The sequence below is a fragment of the Rhamphochromis sp. 'chilingali' genome, assembly GCF_963969265.1.
Source record: "Rhamphochromis sp. 'chilingali' genome assembly, chromosome: 5".
Lineage (NCBI taxonomy): Eukaryota > Metazoa > Chordata > Actinopteri > Cichliformes > Cichlidae > Rhamphochromis > Rhamphochromis sp. 'chilingali'.
The window spans coordinates 42,568,896-42,582,857 of NC_137932.1; the positions used below are offsets into that span (position 1 = coordinate 42,568,896).

Here is a 13,962-nt window from a genome sequence, read left to right on the forward strand (position 1 = left end):
ACTGTCAAAGTAAAGCAAGTAAAAATGATCAGAGAAAATAATAAATTAAAAAGAAAATTTAAGATTTATTTATTTATTGTGTTGACAGCAAAACTATCTGTCCTGATCAGACTTCTGTTGGGACTTTTAAATTAAAGTGATCATTCTGAAAAAGGCAGATTAAGGGAGTGCAGGTGTGAGTGGGGTGCTGCTATTGTTGCACTGCTGTCAGTTAACCTCCTCACAGTGCCTTTCTGTACCTTGTTGACGACATCCCCGAAGGTGAGATTGGTCAAAGCCATCCCTGCATAGCGACGCAAAGCCATGTTGATGGGGTCGTTCTGCATGCCGTACATTTCCTGGTCCAGGTGGATCAGATCTGCCACCACCTGCAGACCGCCTGAAAGAAATAAAAAACAAACTCATGTGAAAATACCGAAACACATACTACAAATCAAAGCTCTGTTGTAGCAAAGATAAACCAAAGTATTTTTAAACTTGATACTTTACTGGAGTCATTCCCAAACTTTGGCCCAAATTCAAATCTTAAATTCTTCCAAAACTCCTTCTAACCTTTACTTTGTCTTAACGTCTTTTATTACTTTTGCCACGCGACAGCCACTGCTCTACTGTGACTCCCCCAATGATGAGACATAAAACAGAATTTATATTCCATGGCTTTATTAAATATGTTTGCTATTTAAAATATAAATATTTTGTGGTAATTGTAAAATAAATTCCAAAATTGAATAATAAAAAAATCATAGGGGGTCATATGTTGAGTTTCTCTCTGTATGTATTATTGTAGGGTCTACCTTACAATATAAAGCGCCCTGAGGTGACTATTGTTGTGATTTGGTGCTGTATAAATAAAATTGAATTAAATTGAATTGAAATAGCTGAAAAACACATTAAAAATAAAACAGATCAAATATCAAATCTATGCATTACAGGAAATAACTGATACTTTCACTGTATAAGTGCAATCGGGCATAAAAACGAACGCGTCAAAGAAACTGCAAACTGGTCCTTTGGTGTCAAACAAACCTAATTCGTTCATGGCTCGTCGAAACTCCTCTTCGAAGGAGAGCTTCATGATGGCGCACATGGCCTGACAGATTTGAGGGTCCACGGGTTCAGGGATATCTGTGGAGAAAAACAAGATGTTTAACTTAATCCACATAAGTTTGCGTTATTTTGAACATGTCGTTTTGGTTTCATCAGATTTACTGGAACTTGGATCACTGGTGGTTTTGTCTGTATCTATAGATTTATAGATTTTTGTCCTCTACTGTAGGATACAACTAATGTAACATGTAAGTTTGTTTATCTTTAACTGTACAAAAGATGGATGTAGGTGTTGTGATGTCACCCACCAGTTAGTGAACCCCGTTATGTTTTTTTGCTCGGGTTCTGATGTTCAGGTTTTTTTTGTTTGTTTTTTTAAACATGGCTCACCTGTGGTTCTGGTTCCCCCTGGTGAAGGTGTCCCGGCGTGGCTCTCGATCCAGTCCCAGCCACTGTCGCAGTAGGTCCGGATCTGCTCCAGCATGTGCAGGACCTTCATCTCCCGGCGGGCTTGGCCCTCATCCTGCTGTGAGTAAATGATGTTGTGGAGGGCAGCGCTTGCTCTGGACCTGGCCTCACGGCTGCAGCCTGTTGTGGTACCACCCGCTGCTGTCTCACCAGGACCGCTGCCTCCGTCCGGGCCTTCATGCAGAATCTGGACCAGAAGGGGGACGCAGCCAGACTTTCTCATGGCAATGCAGCTGTCCTGAGAGCTGGAGAGAGCCAGTAGAGTCCGGGACATCTCCTCCTTATCTCTGTTAGCCAGCATGGAGAGCAACCAGAAGACCATCTCCACCTGCGGAGGAAACATCAGTAACGATCTTATCCACTTCCACCAGCCATAGTTACAAACTATACAATGACAGGGTACGCTTTTGTAAGTTTCACTCTATAAGTACAATGTTGTAGACATTAATTGAGTTTTTGGTGTGTTGTTACCTTGCTACCACCGTCTGCAGCTTCTGTTCCTGCTGCTGTGGCTGATGATGAGCTGCTGTTCTCTGGTTCTCCAGCAGGGGGCTTCTCGGCACCAGAGAGCTGCACACAGAAAGACAGAAGAAGAAAAATGCATAAAGATGGTATCTTTGACCTACTTCTAGTCTGATCTCCACCTTTCGCATATACAGCTATACTTTTTGATTTTTTAAATTAATTTCCTTTATCATTATTTAGAAAAAATAAATTATATTTTCAGTTCAGTTTTATTTTTATCATTAACATTATGGGAGATGTTTACCTCAAACAAACCTGTTCAGAACAGGTACTACAATAAACATGGAAGCAGGTGATAAATCTGCAGGTGATAATTTCACATTTTTATTCATGTACAGTAAATATTTGTATACATTTAATTTTAATTTAAGTTATTTATAATAATCATCTTGGTGTGGACACATTGATCGTTGTTTCATATGAAGAAAAATTTGTCTCAAAAATGTTACAAATGCGTTTGGTATGATCCACAAATGTACACAAAGATTCATAAGTGCGTGTTTCAATTCACACAAAAATATAAAGCAATATGAACACATGTAAAACTATTTTACAAATGCATATACCCAAACCTGAATAAATGCTGATCATTTATAATTTATAAATTCATCTTCACAAGTCAGATAATTTTCTCTTTCAAAATGTTTTCTGTGCATACAAATGTCTAAAAAGGTAAAATCCCTCTTGCTCACTTACAGAACCTTAACAACGTGTGCACGAATCGCCTGATATGCACAAATCACATCACATCCCCATGTGGGGTTTTGAGACAAAGTTCACGCTGTCAACAGATCCACAAGTGAAAGCTTCTGTAAAACTGAGACATCTGGGCTTTATCTGTTTTCCTGCGTTTTTCCAAATAAAGCGAGTGTGTCTTCTAAATAAATAGAGCAACTCGTCACCCCTCTTCTTGGAAAAATACATTTACCAATTACAGGCACACGGTGGGCTGTAAATGTTAATATATGGTTTAAATAAGCTGCTGACACATGCTGATGTGTTCAGGATTAGTCATTAGGCTAACATGAATGTTATAATAAGAAAAGCCATTTGTGTAAGACCCTGCTATTCAAACCTCGTGTTTATGTGGAGCAGCCAAGCTGTATGACATGGAGGTTGGCCTTAAAGGAGGAGGAGCTAAAACAGCTGGTTTCAGACAGGGAATGAACTGAAGGGCTGCAGTAAGCTCAGTAGAGCTAAATAAGGATTATTTTGAACCTTGAATCATGCAAAGCTACTCTAGTAGAGTCCAAGAATTAAAAGATTTGCAAGACAGAGATGAGCAGAATGGGCTGAATATCGGCCAGTGTATCAATGTCAAACTCTATTATTAATGCTCTACGAACCGATTAAAATATTCTACACATCTGCAGAATTTATAGTGAGATTTCTTAGGAAACACTAGACAGAGGACATGTGGATGATGTAGGATCTTTGATGTCTTTACTGTGAAATGTTCATTTAAGAGCCCGTATCACAATCTTCTTGCATCCATTTGTTCTAATTTCTTTGTGAGGACCTTTATTTCCTAAGAGCTTCCCCTAAACCAGAGCATGAACCCTAAAACCAGGTCTGACCCTTCACACCTGAGTCCGCTGAAGGTCTGTCCAGCAGTGAAAACCAGACCCTCCTCACCAGGTCTAAACCTCACACTGGTCCTCACACAGATAGACATCCACTCACAAACACACAGCTTCATTTGGATTCACAGACTGAAACCTTCAGAGACTCCCATCAAAGACCCCCCCCCTTTCATCCCATCACCATGGTAACGCCTAGGGGTGTGATGTGTGAGCCAAAGACTGTCTACAGACAAAGAGGTGTGTGTGTGTGTGTGTGTGTGTGTGTGTGTGTGTGTGTGTGTGTGTGTGTGTGTGTGTGTGTGTTAATCTCTTTTTTCCTCCTGAATATTTTTCCGTCCTCCAGTTGGACAGACTGAATCTTTGGCTCGGATCCAAACATCCTCCAACACGAGCAGCTGCAACGTGACGAGAAAATGGCGGACAGCATGCGGCGGAGATAAAACATGATCACTTTCATTCACTATGAGGGAGGACGACCACCTCTAGCAAGACTAAAACACATAAACACTCAAACACTATTTTGAAACCTTTCAGCCTTAGACCGGCCATCCAGGTGCTGCACAATCATCCACAGAGTCAGAGACTGTGAGATAGGCTACTGCCACCATCAGGTCACGCTGAGCTTTTGCCACAAGAATCTTATTAAAGACGCCTCTCAGAACATTTTTATGGACTGCTCTTTCTGTAATCTTTTTATCATCTGTTTTTAATCCCCTGTAAAGTTATAAATCCTTTTAAAAAGACATTCATGTTTCAAATTTGTGAGCAACACAAAATAAATTCCTTCTGTCTCTACTGTTGTCATGGAGACAGATATCTTTAAACCTGGATAAATAAAACCAGGACAGATCCTGAATCCCAAAGCAGGAGAAGAGCTGGAGCTGTTGTAATTTGGGTGAATTGACCCTTTTAATGAGGTGATATTTGTTAGTACTGTCTGGCATCCACGTATCCATTTCTGTGGTCTCATTATTCTCAGAGGGAGGCAGAGCAGAGAAAAGAAGCACCGATTCGCTCTCTTTATCTCAGACACACTTGCTCAGTGCCAACCCTGCAGCTTGGCAACAGCCAATCGTAACGCAGCTCTGAGCTACATAAAAAAACAGGTTTCTCTGCACAGCAACGAGTGGAAGCTGAAGAGCAGGAGAGCGGAGCTGCTTAAAATCTGTTCTGTCTGTTTTTATTTTTTCTTCACTCTCTGATGCATTTTAAGAAATAACACTTTCTCATAGGAGCCACAAATGAAAGGTTTTCACCTAATTGACACACAGCTGGCAGATCACTGATAAACTGATGGGTCTACAGAGTTTTTCAAATAAGTTCAGGTTTGCTGCAATCACCAACAATCCTTCTTTATAAAGCTGAATTTCTTTACTCATATAATTTTTTATACATTTTTCTAGTGTCAGAAAAAAGTAAAATCAAATCAAAAGGTCCCGAGTTTGTTGTTATAAAGAACCATTAAACGAACAAGTATTTACATTTCAGATAGATATAAGCAGTATCTGCTGGGCTGAAAAATCAGTTAAAATCACCAGCGTGAGCTTGCAGAACCCAGCAGGCAGGACATAGGATCAGCTTTTTGAGTCACTCATTTGGCAGAAGGCTCAGTCCATCTGGACCAATACCTCACAAAAACAGTTTCTTTCCATCTGCAGTTGGAAAGAACTTTTAATTAACATGTTACACTTATATGCACTTATTTTTTAATAATTTTGCACATTGGACACACTTTGAGGTCCAGGCAGCGCCTTCGATTAGCTGATGCCAGCCATAGTGGACAGCTAGCATCTACAGCTGCTTGTGTCAGCATCCAGGTGTGAATAAGAGGCAACACCTCGAATCAAGTTTAAGCCTTAGTCTCATTTAAACAGGTGACTTATTTTTAAAAAACATTATCCCTGGTACAGTTGCTAAGATGGAAAGTTTAGCTGCAGAGACCAAAACTGGCTGTAAATGTGTTTATTTCTGCTGTAAAGTTGGTCATTCTAAAAATGCGTGTTTTTGAGGATTAACTTCCTTTTCAAAGCCGCCACATGCAGCCATTAGAGGAACTGCAGCCTTCCACTCTTAATCTGTGGCTTCTTTTTCCAGCTCTGGAGGCTAATGCTCAGTAAACATGAGCTATCCCATTTTTTAAAAATGCAAAAGTAAGTAATGAAAATTAATATGCAAAATGCTTAGCATCATAAATATAAGATGCCAGGATTTAGTTTTATTGGGAAAAATATAACTGCTACATCTCACTTCACATCTGACCAAATACTAACACTTGACTGATAAATCATTTTTGTTTCGGTTTAGCTGTAAAGCTGCACTGACTGACCTTTATCAGAAATGAGTTTAAAGCACCTTTGAGATACAAACAGTTTTTGCTCAGTTATTGAACTGAATATCTAATTTCTGGGATTTTCTTATGGAGCACTTGGTTCCACATCAAAGACTGTTTATGTGTGAAGAAAGAAAGTCTGGGAAGAAACATTGTTATTGCTTTTTGTATTGCACCCAATGGTCTGCTGTCAAACATTTGTTGTGCATAAGAATGCCGACCAGTTGTGCAGGTAAAATAATAATAATAATATTTTAAATTTCAGGCCATGTTACTGGACTGGACTGCTGTGTACATTGATGGTCAGTGGTAGTCCAACATGTAGTTTCTGCTTCAGGGCACCGGACCATGTGACTACAGCCATGCAACTGAACTTGACTTCATATTTCGTCACAGCAGAAGCAAAGTGGAAGCACTCCCCACAGCCAACCAATCGTCTGCTCTGCAGTAAGGTGAAAACATGGAGACAAACTGGTTGAACCAGAAACCAGTTCAGAAATGCAAGAAAACCAGAGGGAGACACAGATTTACAGCAGAGACAGAGTGTGTGTCTGTGTGTGTGTGTGTGTGTGTGTGTGAGGCCTTGGTGTTTTGTTTTCAAATCTTTTCGTGGTTCGCAAATGAAAAAAGAAGAAACGTGAAGCAGATGTGAGTATTTCAATGAGACGCTGTTGTTAAGAGTAGATTATTGGATTAACTCCTAACAAGCCTAAACATGACCTGAGATTTACCAACTACGTATGAACGCGCTTTCTGTTTCTGTGAAATCTGGATTCAGAAAATCATATGATTCAAGTATTTCTTTAAAAGGACCGAATCAGCTGTTTAGACAGGAAATGGTCGTATTTTTAAATGTAGCAGACTGAATATTAATATCTGTCATTCAGAGCTCAGGAGAAATTTACCAGTTACTTTCTTTCTGTCCAGAAGAAACATTTTAGTTCCTGAAAAATTTTTAGAGAACATGTATTTTGTTATTTGTCATTGTTTAGCTAGAATTGGGTTAGAGAGGAAGTAGTCTGAGCAAACTACCCCGGGTTCCCCTTTCACCAGACCAGAAGGGATTTAGAATCCTTACTTTGACCTGGAAAATCTCCCTTTGGAGGCATCCAGATGGCATCCTGGTCAGACACTTGAAGAGCCCTGCTGTCTCCTTAAAATCCTTTTATTAGCAGTGCTACAGTCAGAAATCAAATTTATCATTTCCACACATGTCTGTTCGTACAGGTGATCCCCACAGCCTAAATATCAATATCTTAAAGATTGCTGTGAACACGTCACAAGGATTAAAGAGTTTCACAGAACAACAAAATGAGCCACAGTGAAAAACCTTCAGAGCAACAGGATGAGACAGAGACTGACATACACGAGGACGACAAACTTCACCTAGAGGACTGTAACGGTAAAGATGATCAGGCGAGAGATTTACTCAAGACGAGTCAGACGGAGAAAAGGTCGGTCAGCCCGCTCACTCTTTTCAAAGAGGACTTGAGCCAGTTCAAGGAAGGACTGTTGAAAGTGTTCAAGGACAAAGACACAAATCCTAAAACAACACAGCCACCAGAAAAGCCGACCAGCACTCTGACTCTGCTCAAAGAGGACTTGAATCATTTGAAAGAAGACATCTCCAGCATCTTCAGAATCGGCCTTTCAAAGGAGCATGAAGACAAAGATGGTGCTGCAAAGCTAGATTCCTCCAACGCTGTCAAGATAAAAGCCACTAAAGCTGAAAGAAGTGACGAGTCCCTCCTGAATCTGTTCAAGAGAAGTAATCTTTCAAAGATTACCCCCAAAACAAACGATCGTCAGGAAGTTAGGAAGACACTCCCAGTAAAGGCAGAGGAACAAACGGATAATGGATTTACCAACAAAAACCCAATTAGCACCGAGGAAACTAATAACAATACGACGGAGAGGCTGAACGACTCAGGCGACAGCAAGCTGGATGCAAATGTTTCCCAGGAGGTAACTGAGAGGAGGAAGGCTTCCTCTGAAACACAACAGAGCCAGGAGGCGATGCATGCATCAGAGAAAGGTGCGTCCTGCTTTAACCCCCCCCCACACACACACATGTTTACAGTCAAACTCTACCACAGCTTCTGGTTTTTATTATTTTGTCATATTCATATGTGTGTTTGTGCGTCTGATGAAAATTGAAGGTAAATTAAATTTTTTTTTCTTCATTCAGCTTCAAATGAATCAAATCTGCTGAAGTTGTTTAAACAATTAGATCAAACAGATGGATCGAAATCTTCATTTGATTATTTTTCTATTCATTTATTTTCTTCAGTTGATCAGTTGGGTGAGAACGGGAAGGGGGGACATGACTCGTCAGCGCCGTCAGGAGAGGAAGAGGAAGAAGATGAACCTTCAGAAACAGTTCAGTGTCCTTTGATGTCTAGGCTCACTTTGATCGCTGTGGGAAACACCGACAAAGCAGACCTCAAGTGAGCCAAACCATTTCAAACATTCGATCTCCAAATAGATGTAATTGCAACGCTGATCAGATGTTACATGTTTTTTATGCTGTGACTGTTTCTGGTCTTTTAGGGAGTTGCCAGGAGGACACCTGTGGGCACTGAAAAACTGTAATTGTACCTCTGCTTCTTTAATGTCTCTGTGTCTTTAAAGGCCACTTTAAAACCCTTTCATTTCCAATACCTTAATTTTTCTACACAATCTCCTGGTAATGTTCTCCCTGAATAATAGTTCCAATCTAGCTGTGAGATTTTGGGATATTTGACAGGGTGGTATCGCAGCCTATAATCATTAAGTACTGACTCTAATTTCCTTCAAGAAAAAACACTTTTTAAAGTAAAGACCATTAAATGTAATTACTCATTCTGAGAATGGCTGTTCATGAGGTGGTCATGTCCCAAGCTCAGTCCCGGGCTAATCAGCTTCTCCTGTTTCACCTTCAGTTGCCCACTACCTGACCCTTGACCCCAACACTGCCAACTCTGAGATCCTTCTAACTGACAGTAACAGGAAGGCAACTCGTGTCTGGTCAGACCATCAATACTCGGAGCATCCGGAGCGGTTTGAGTTCTGTCCTCAGGTCCTGTGCAGGGAGGGACTGCTCGACAAGGTGTACTGGGAGGTGGAGTGGAGAGGTGGTGCTGACATCGGTGTCACCTACAACAACATCTCTAGAGATGGAGACACGGTGAACTGCCTGCTGGGACACAACGAGCGTTCCTGGACTGTGGAGTGCGCAGAGGGAAGCTACACTCCGTGTCACAACAGAAAGAGGTTAAAGTCGCTCTCACCTGAGAACTTCACCCACAGAATTGGTATCTATCTAAACTGGCCTGCAGGCGCTCTGTCCTTCTACTGCGTCTCTCAGGACATGATGGTCCACCTCCACACTTTCAGCTGCGCCTTTACTGAGCCACTGTACCCGGGGTTCTGGGTGTGGGCATACAACGGCTCAGTGTCTCTCTGTCATGTGGAGTTGGAGTGGGAACATGCACTAAAGTGACAACAGGACGACCCCAGGATACCCAAATGAGACTTTTCTCATGGCTGAGAGCATCATGTGGAGTTATTCATCAGTGTTACTCATTGTTGGAGCAATGCAGTCTACCTCCATGCTGTAGGAGAACTTCTGAGGGCAAATTTTCAGGGGAGTGGGACCATGGGGCGGGGCTTCAGAAGTAGATTGGGGGCGGGGTTTCAGAAGTTGGATAATGCAGTGAGAGCAGTGATGCAAAAACTATACCCACAGCTTTGCAAATAACACGTTATGTGATGAAACATCAAACTACATCGATATATTCCAATTTCATTGTACTACTGTACTATGTATGACTGTGCAATGACAATAAAGAGTTATCTTATCTTATAAACACGACTTCCTTATTCTGTCTGAATTCATGCTGATATCGTTTCAAAAATCACGACACTGGATCACAGCAATCATGAATACTAACCTTTCCTGCTTTTTTCTAGCAACAGATTTTTACACATTTCTGCTGTTGGTCACCCACAAGAAAAAAAATCCACCAGCATCAGACACCAGAAGCCTCAGCTGACCAATCACAGCTCTTATAGTCGCCATGTGACATCTCTGCATCCAATTAAAGCGTCTACAGAATTCATCACTAACACATTTAATGCACAAATATCCTGTGGATTCACACACTGCTGTGTGTGTGTTAGAGTGTACAGTATATCTGACCTGCAGCTGGCTCTCCTGACTCCCTCGGGCCTCCTGCAGCTCTTTCTCCAGCTGCTCTAGACGAGCAACACGCTTCTGCAACACACACACAGACACACACATTTCAGATGCATCCAGATGTGTTTTTTCCACCAGCAGTTGTCGCTGACACAGCTCATGGGCAGAAATCTCTAGTCGCTGTAGTTTATAATCTAATTATTCTGACATGTCATCATGAATACTGGGACTGATGACTCAAGCTGTGGATTTGCACTTTATTCACGGCCATTTTGTTCCCACGACGAACCCTCTGCGTGGATTAGGGTTCTCACGATAATTCACTTCAGTTATATTACTGTGATATCCAGGGTTAAAAAAGAAAGTAACAACGTTGGCTATCGCATGGCTCATCAAGAGTTACATTTGACATGGGGTTTCTGAGAGATTTGCCTACTATAATATACCCGTTCACAGCAGCTGTTTAAATTCATGGAGGCTTTGACTTTGCTTCATTACACATGTGAACTGTTTGTGATGTGGACGCTAACACAGGTGGGTAAAGCAGCTGACTGCCTTCTAGGCCTCACATCCACTTGCTGGCAGTTACTGAAGTTGACCTGTTTGCCGTATTCGTACTGTTGATGACACATTTCAGTGCAGTTATGTGACAGATAATCGGACACACTGTGAGGTTAATTATACTAATAAAGATGTGTGAGAAATTCTGGTGGTTACTTAGGACTGACTGGCAGGTGTGTGTTTGTGTGATGAACCTACACGTTTGGGCCAAACTCAGACAGCACTAGCTAGTTTATCCAAACATGACCTACAGCGGTGGCCAAACTTCAGAAACGGACTTCATAAAACTATGGAAATGTCAATGTCCAGTGTTTGGCTTCTTTCAGTTGTTATTAAGGAAACTGAGTTGATCAAACTCACCTGCGTCCTGTGAACCACCTCATCACTGGTGCCGAAGCGTTCCTCCATCACAGACCGGATCTTCTGAGCATCGAACTCCAGCTTCTGCCGGATCATGTCTATCTGTAGTGAAAACTGTAGCAGCAGAAACACACCGAGGTCAGAGGTCAAAGGTTTCTCTGATTACTGGACAAAATAACAAGTCCATGTATGAGTAAAAACACCCAAAGGTTGCATTTCTGTGGTTATATCCTTTATTATATCAATAAACTCTCACCGTGTCAATGCGTGGCAGCTGGGCCAGTTTCTGTGACAGCTCCTCAAGCTGGCTGAAGAACCAGCAGCGCTCCCTCTCTTCTCGGTCAATTTCCCCCAGCAGGAGGTCCCTGTAGATAGTTGTAACCGTTATTATTATATCATAACCATACATCATAACACTGACAGGCTAAAACCTGATTAGCATCAAGTAAGGCGGAGCTTATTGCCATTCGTTTGGTGGCTACATCAGATGAAAAGCTCTTCATCTTAACTACCATGGAACAAGTTACATTAGCCTGCAGGTCTAATTTCCTTTTAGAAAAAGTTTTTTTTTTGGACATTTCACAATTAAACACTACTTATATTGTGTTATTATACATTTCATTATTTAAAATCTTAAAAAATTGCTGATTAATCAGCTCTCTCACACGTTGTGTCATCTGTAAACTCAGATGAAGGCTCTGGGTCCGTGAACTTGACTGTACCAGTCCCATGTGACCTCCCACCCTGAGGTGCCTCAGTTAATATTTATGTAAATCAGCTTACCTCTCCTTGCACAGCTCGTCCAGGTGATGGTCAATCACTCGTCCGTCTGCTCCAGTGATCATAGCTATTTTGGGCGGGGCTCCATCCAGGAAGTGATGCGGCAGGATGACAGCGGCAGTCTTCCCGGCAGACACTGTGCTTTGACAGGATGCCGATCGGTGAGGACTCCTACCTCTGCTTACTGCGGCCATCGAGGAGGAGGAGGAGCACGAGGACGGGGCCAGAGCTAGGTGATCATCTAGTTCTGCACCTCCGCCAACACCTGGCCCCGCCCCTCCTAGGCTGCCTGTCAGCAGCCTCAGGTTATGAGGTTGATGTTTGAGTTCGTAGTAATTGGTGAGGTCCATGTGGAGTTCTGAGGGAGGAGGAGGAGGAGGTGAAGGAGGGTCAAGAGCCATCAGATCAACAACTCAGGCTCTACTTTTAAATCTGGTTTATTTAAAATTGGAATTTCTGCCTATGATGTAACAGCAGCCCCGGGATATTCAGCGTTTGATTTTAGAATTACAGTCACTATCTTTTATTCGTCAATAATACTCTTCAGCATATTTATACTCACATTTTTTGCAATATTTCTGCATAAAATTATTTTGTTAAAGGACTTATACTGTGTTTAATCCATTAAGTGTCCGCACTGACAGAGGCGAGGCTCAGGGCAGCTGTGGCTACAATGTAGCTGCCATCACCAGTGTGTGAATGGGTGGATGTGTAAAGCGCTTTGGGGTCCTTAGGGATTAAGTAAAGCGCTACATAAATACAGGCCATTTACATCTGGTCATTTCTATGCAGGTGATAGGCTTGTCTTCATTTTGCTTATTGTGATCTAACATTATATTTAAGGAAAAAAAACAACAAACATCTCCACTTTTTTCAGACTTTAACAGCAAATCTGTTTTTTCTTTGGATGTTTTGGTGTTTAAATGCTAAATTTGTGTGACTCATAAAACGTGTAAACAAAAATATTCTGTCATTAGCAACAATCTATTTTTTATTTAAATGCTCTGTCATAAAATCTGTCATCTGTCTGTCCCCGGCTGGCTTTCACTGGTTACCAGTACCATAAATAATACTAAAGCACTCTATTTTTTAACTGGACCACCACTTTTAAGTTTGTATGGTTACATTTGAAGTAAAGTTGTCTAAATTCAGCATTAATGCAGCTAAACTGTTGGTTTTATGTTTATTAATTAGACTGATTTAATTTCAGTTGTGTAGCTGAGTTGACAGACAGCTGAAGTCTATAAACACATCTGTCAGCTGGAAATGAACAAATTCCTGTCCAGACAAAGTAATTGACAATAACTGGCTATTTAACTGAATGAGGCCTGGCTTGCTGGAGCCAATCAGATTAGCTGAATGAGTCAATCTGCTTTCTCTGTAAGTGATGATTAGTCTCACTGGAGGCTCTGAGCTCTGAGCTTCACACACCAGCAGAGTCAGGTAGGTGCAACCGGGACAGAAATTAGAAGGAAAATTACAACAATTAAGGGGGAAATGTAGTCTCCAGATGTACAGTGACTAAACAGACAGTTATAACCTTCTCTCACTGTGATTTTAAAGCAAATTATTGTCAACATAAACCATTTTTTCTAAATCCAGAAAAAAGGGACAAGCAAATCTGAACCTGGTTCTCAAGTCGTAATGTTGTTCAGTATGAGGGGAACTTTCTGGGGGTGAACATCCCAAGTTCCTTAAATGGTTCCTAGAAAATGGTCCTCAGGCAGAAACAATCCTCAAATTACAAAAAAGTCAAGCCAGATTTCGACCTTTAAGCTGGTGCAGCACGTCGCTCCTTCCAGACGATGCCAGGGTCCCTGCCTCCTGTTCCAGCTTACTCTGCAGTTGTTTCAGCACCTCCTAAGAAGAAAACAACATGAATGTATCCGGGTGAAACTCCACAAAAGACATTTCCAGGTCAAAAGGTCACTTCCTTGTCAGGGGCTGGGTCTGAGACCCAGTGTTTTGTGTTATCATTCATCTTTGATTTCATCGTGGTTTATCTCTGCTAGTGTTTTGGTTTCCTTTTTGTATTTCTAACTAGTATTTCTTGATTTCTAGTCTTTAGGTTGTGTTTCTGTGCCTCCCCTGTGTTCGGTGTTTCTACTCTGTGCCTTCCTGTCCCACGTTTC

At 41.5% G+C, this 13,962-nt stretch overlaps 2 protein-coding genes across 2 annotated transcripts in view; one reads left to right on the plus strand and one right to left on the minus strand.

The window, feature by feature from the left end:
- The window catches only part of apc2 (APC regulator of WNT signaling pathway 2), a 46,128-nt gene that overhangs the window by 10,461 nt on the left and 21,705 nt on the right, over positions 1-13,962 (minus strand). Inside the window, exons 3-11 of the mRNA XM_080882138.1 lie at positions 13,600-13,690; positions 11,834-12,188; positions 11,307-11,415; positions 11,051-11,164; positions 10,133-10,207; positions 1,987-2,085; positions 1,438-1,843; positions 1,027-1,125; positions 240-379 (exon numbers count right to left, since the gene is read on the minus strand). Of these exons, the coding sequence (XP_080738264.1) occupies positions 240-379; positions 1,027-1,125; positions 1,438-1,843; positions 1,987-2,085; positions 10,133-10,207; positions 11,051-11,164; positions 11,307-11,415; positions 11,834-12,188; positions 13,600-13,690 (1,488 nt within the window). The remainder of the gene's footprint in view (positions 1-239; positions 380-1,026; positions 1,126-1,437; positions 1,844-1,986; positions 2,086-10,132; positions 10,208-11,050; positions 11,165-11,306; positions 11,416-11,833; positions 12,189-13,599; positions 13,691-13,962) is intronic.
- Positions 6,475-9,739, plus strand: LOC308396653 (uncharacterized protein). The gene is made up of 5 exons (XM_080882139.1): positions 6,475-6,600; positions 7,180-7,987; positions 8,243-8,399; positions 8,503-8,540; positions 8,874-9,739. Exons 2-5 carry the CDS (start codon positions 7,264-7,266, stop codon positions 9,431-9,433), a joined length of 1,479 nt encoding a protein of 492 aa, XP_080738265.1. The 5' UTR covers positions 6,475-6,600; positions 7,180-7,263; the 3' UTR covers positions 9,434-9,739.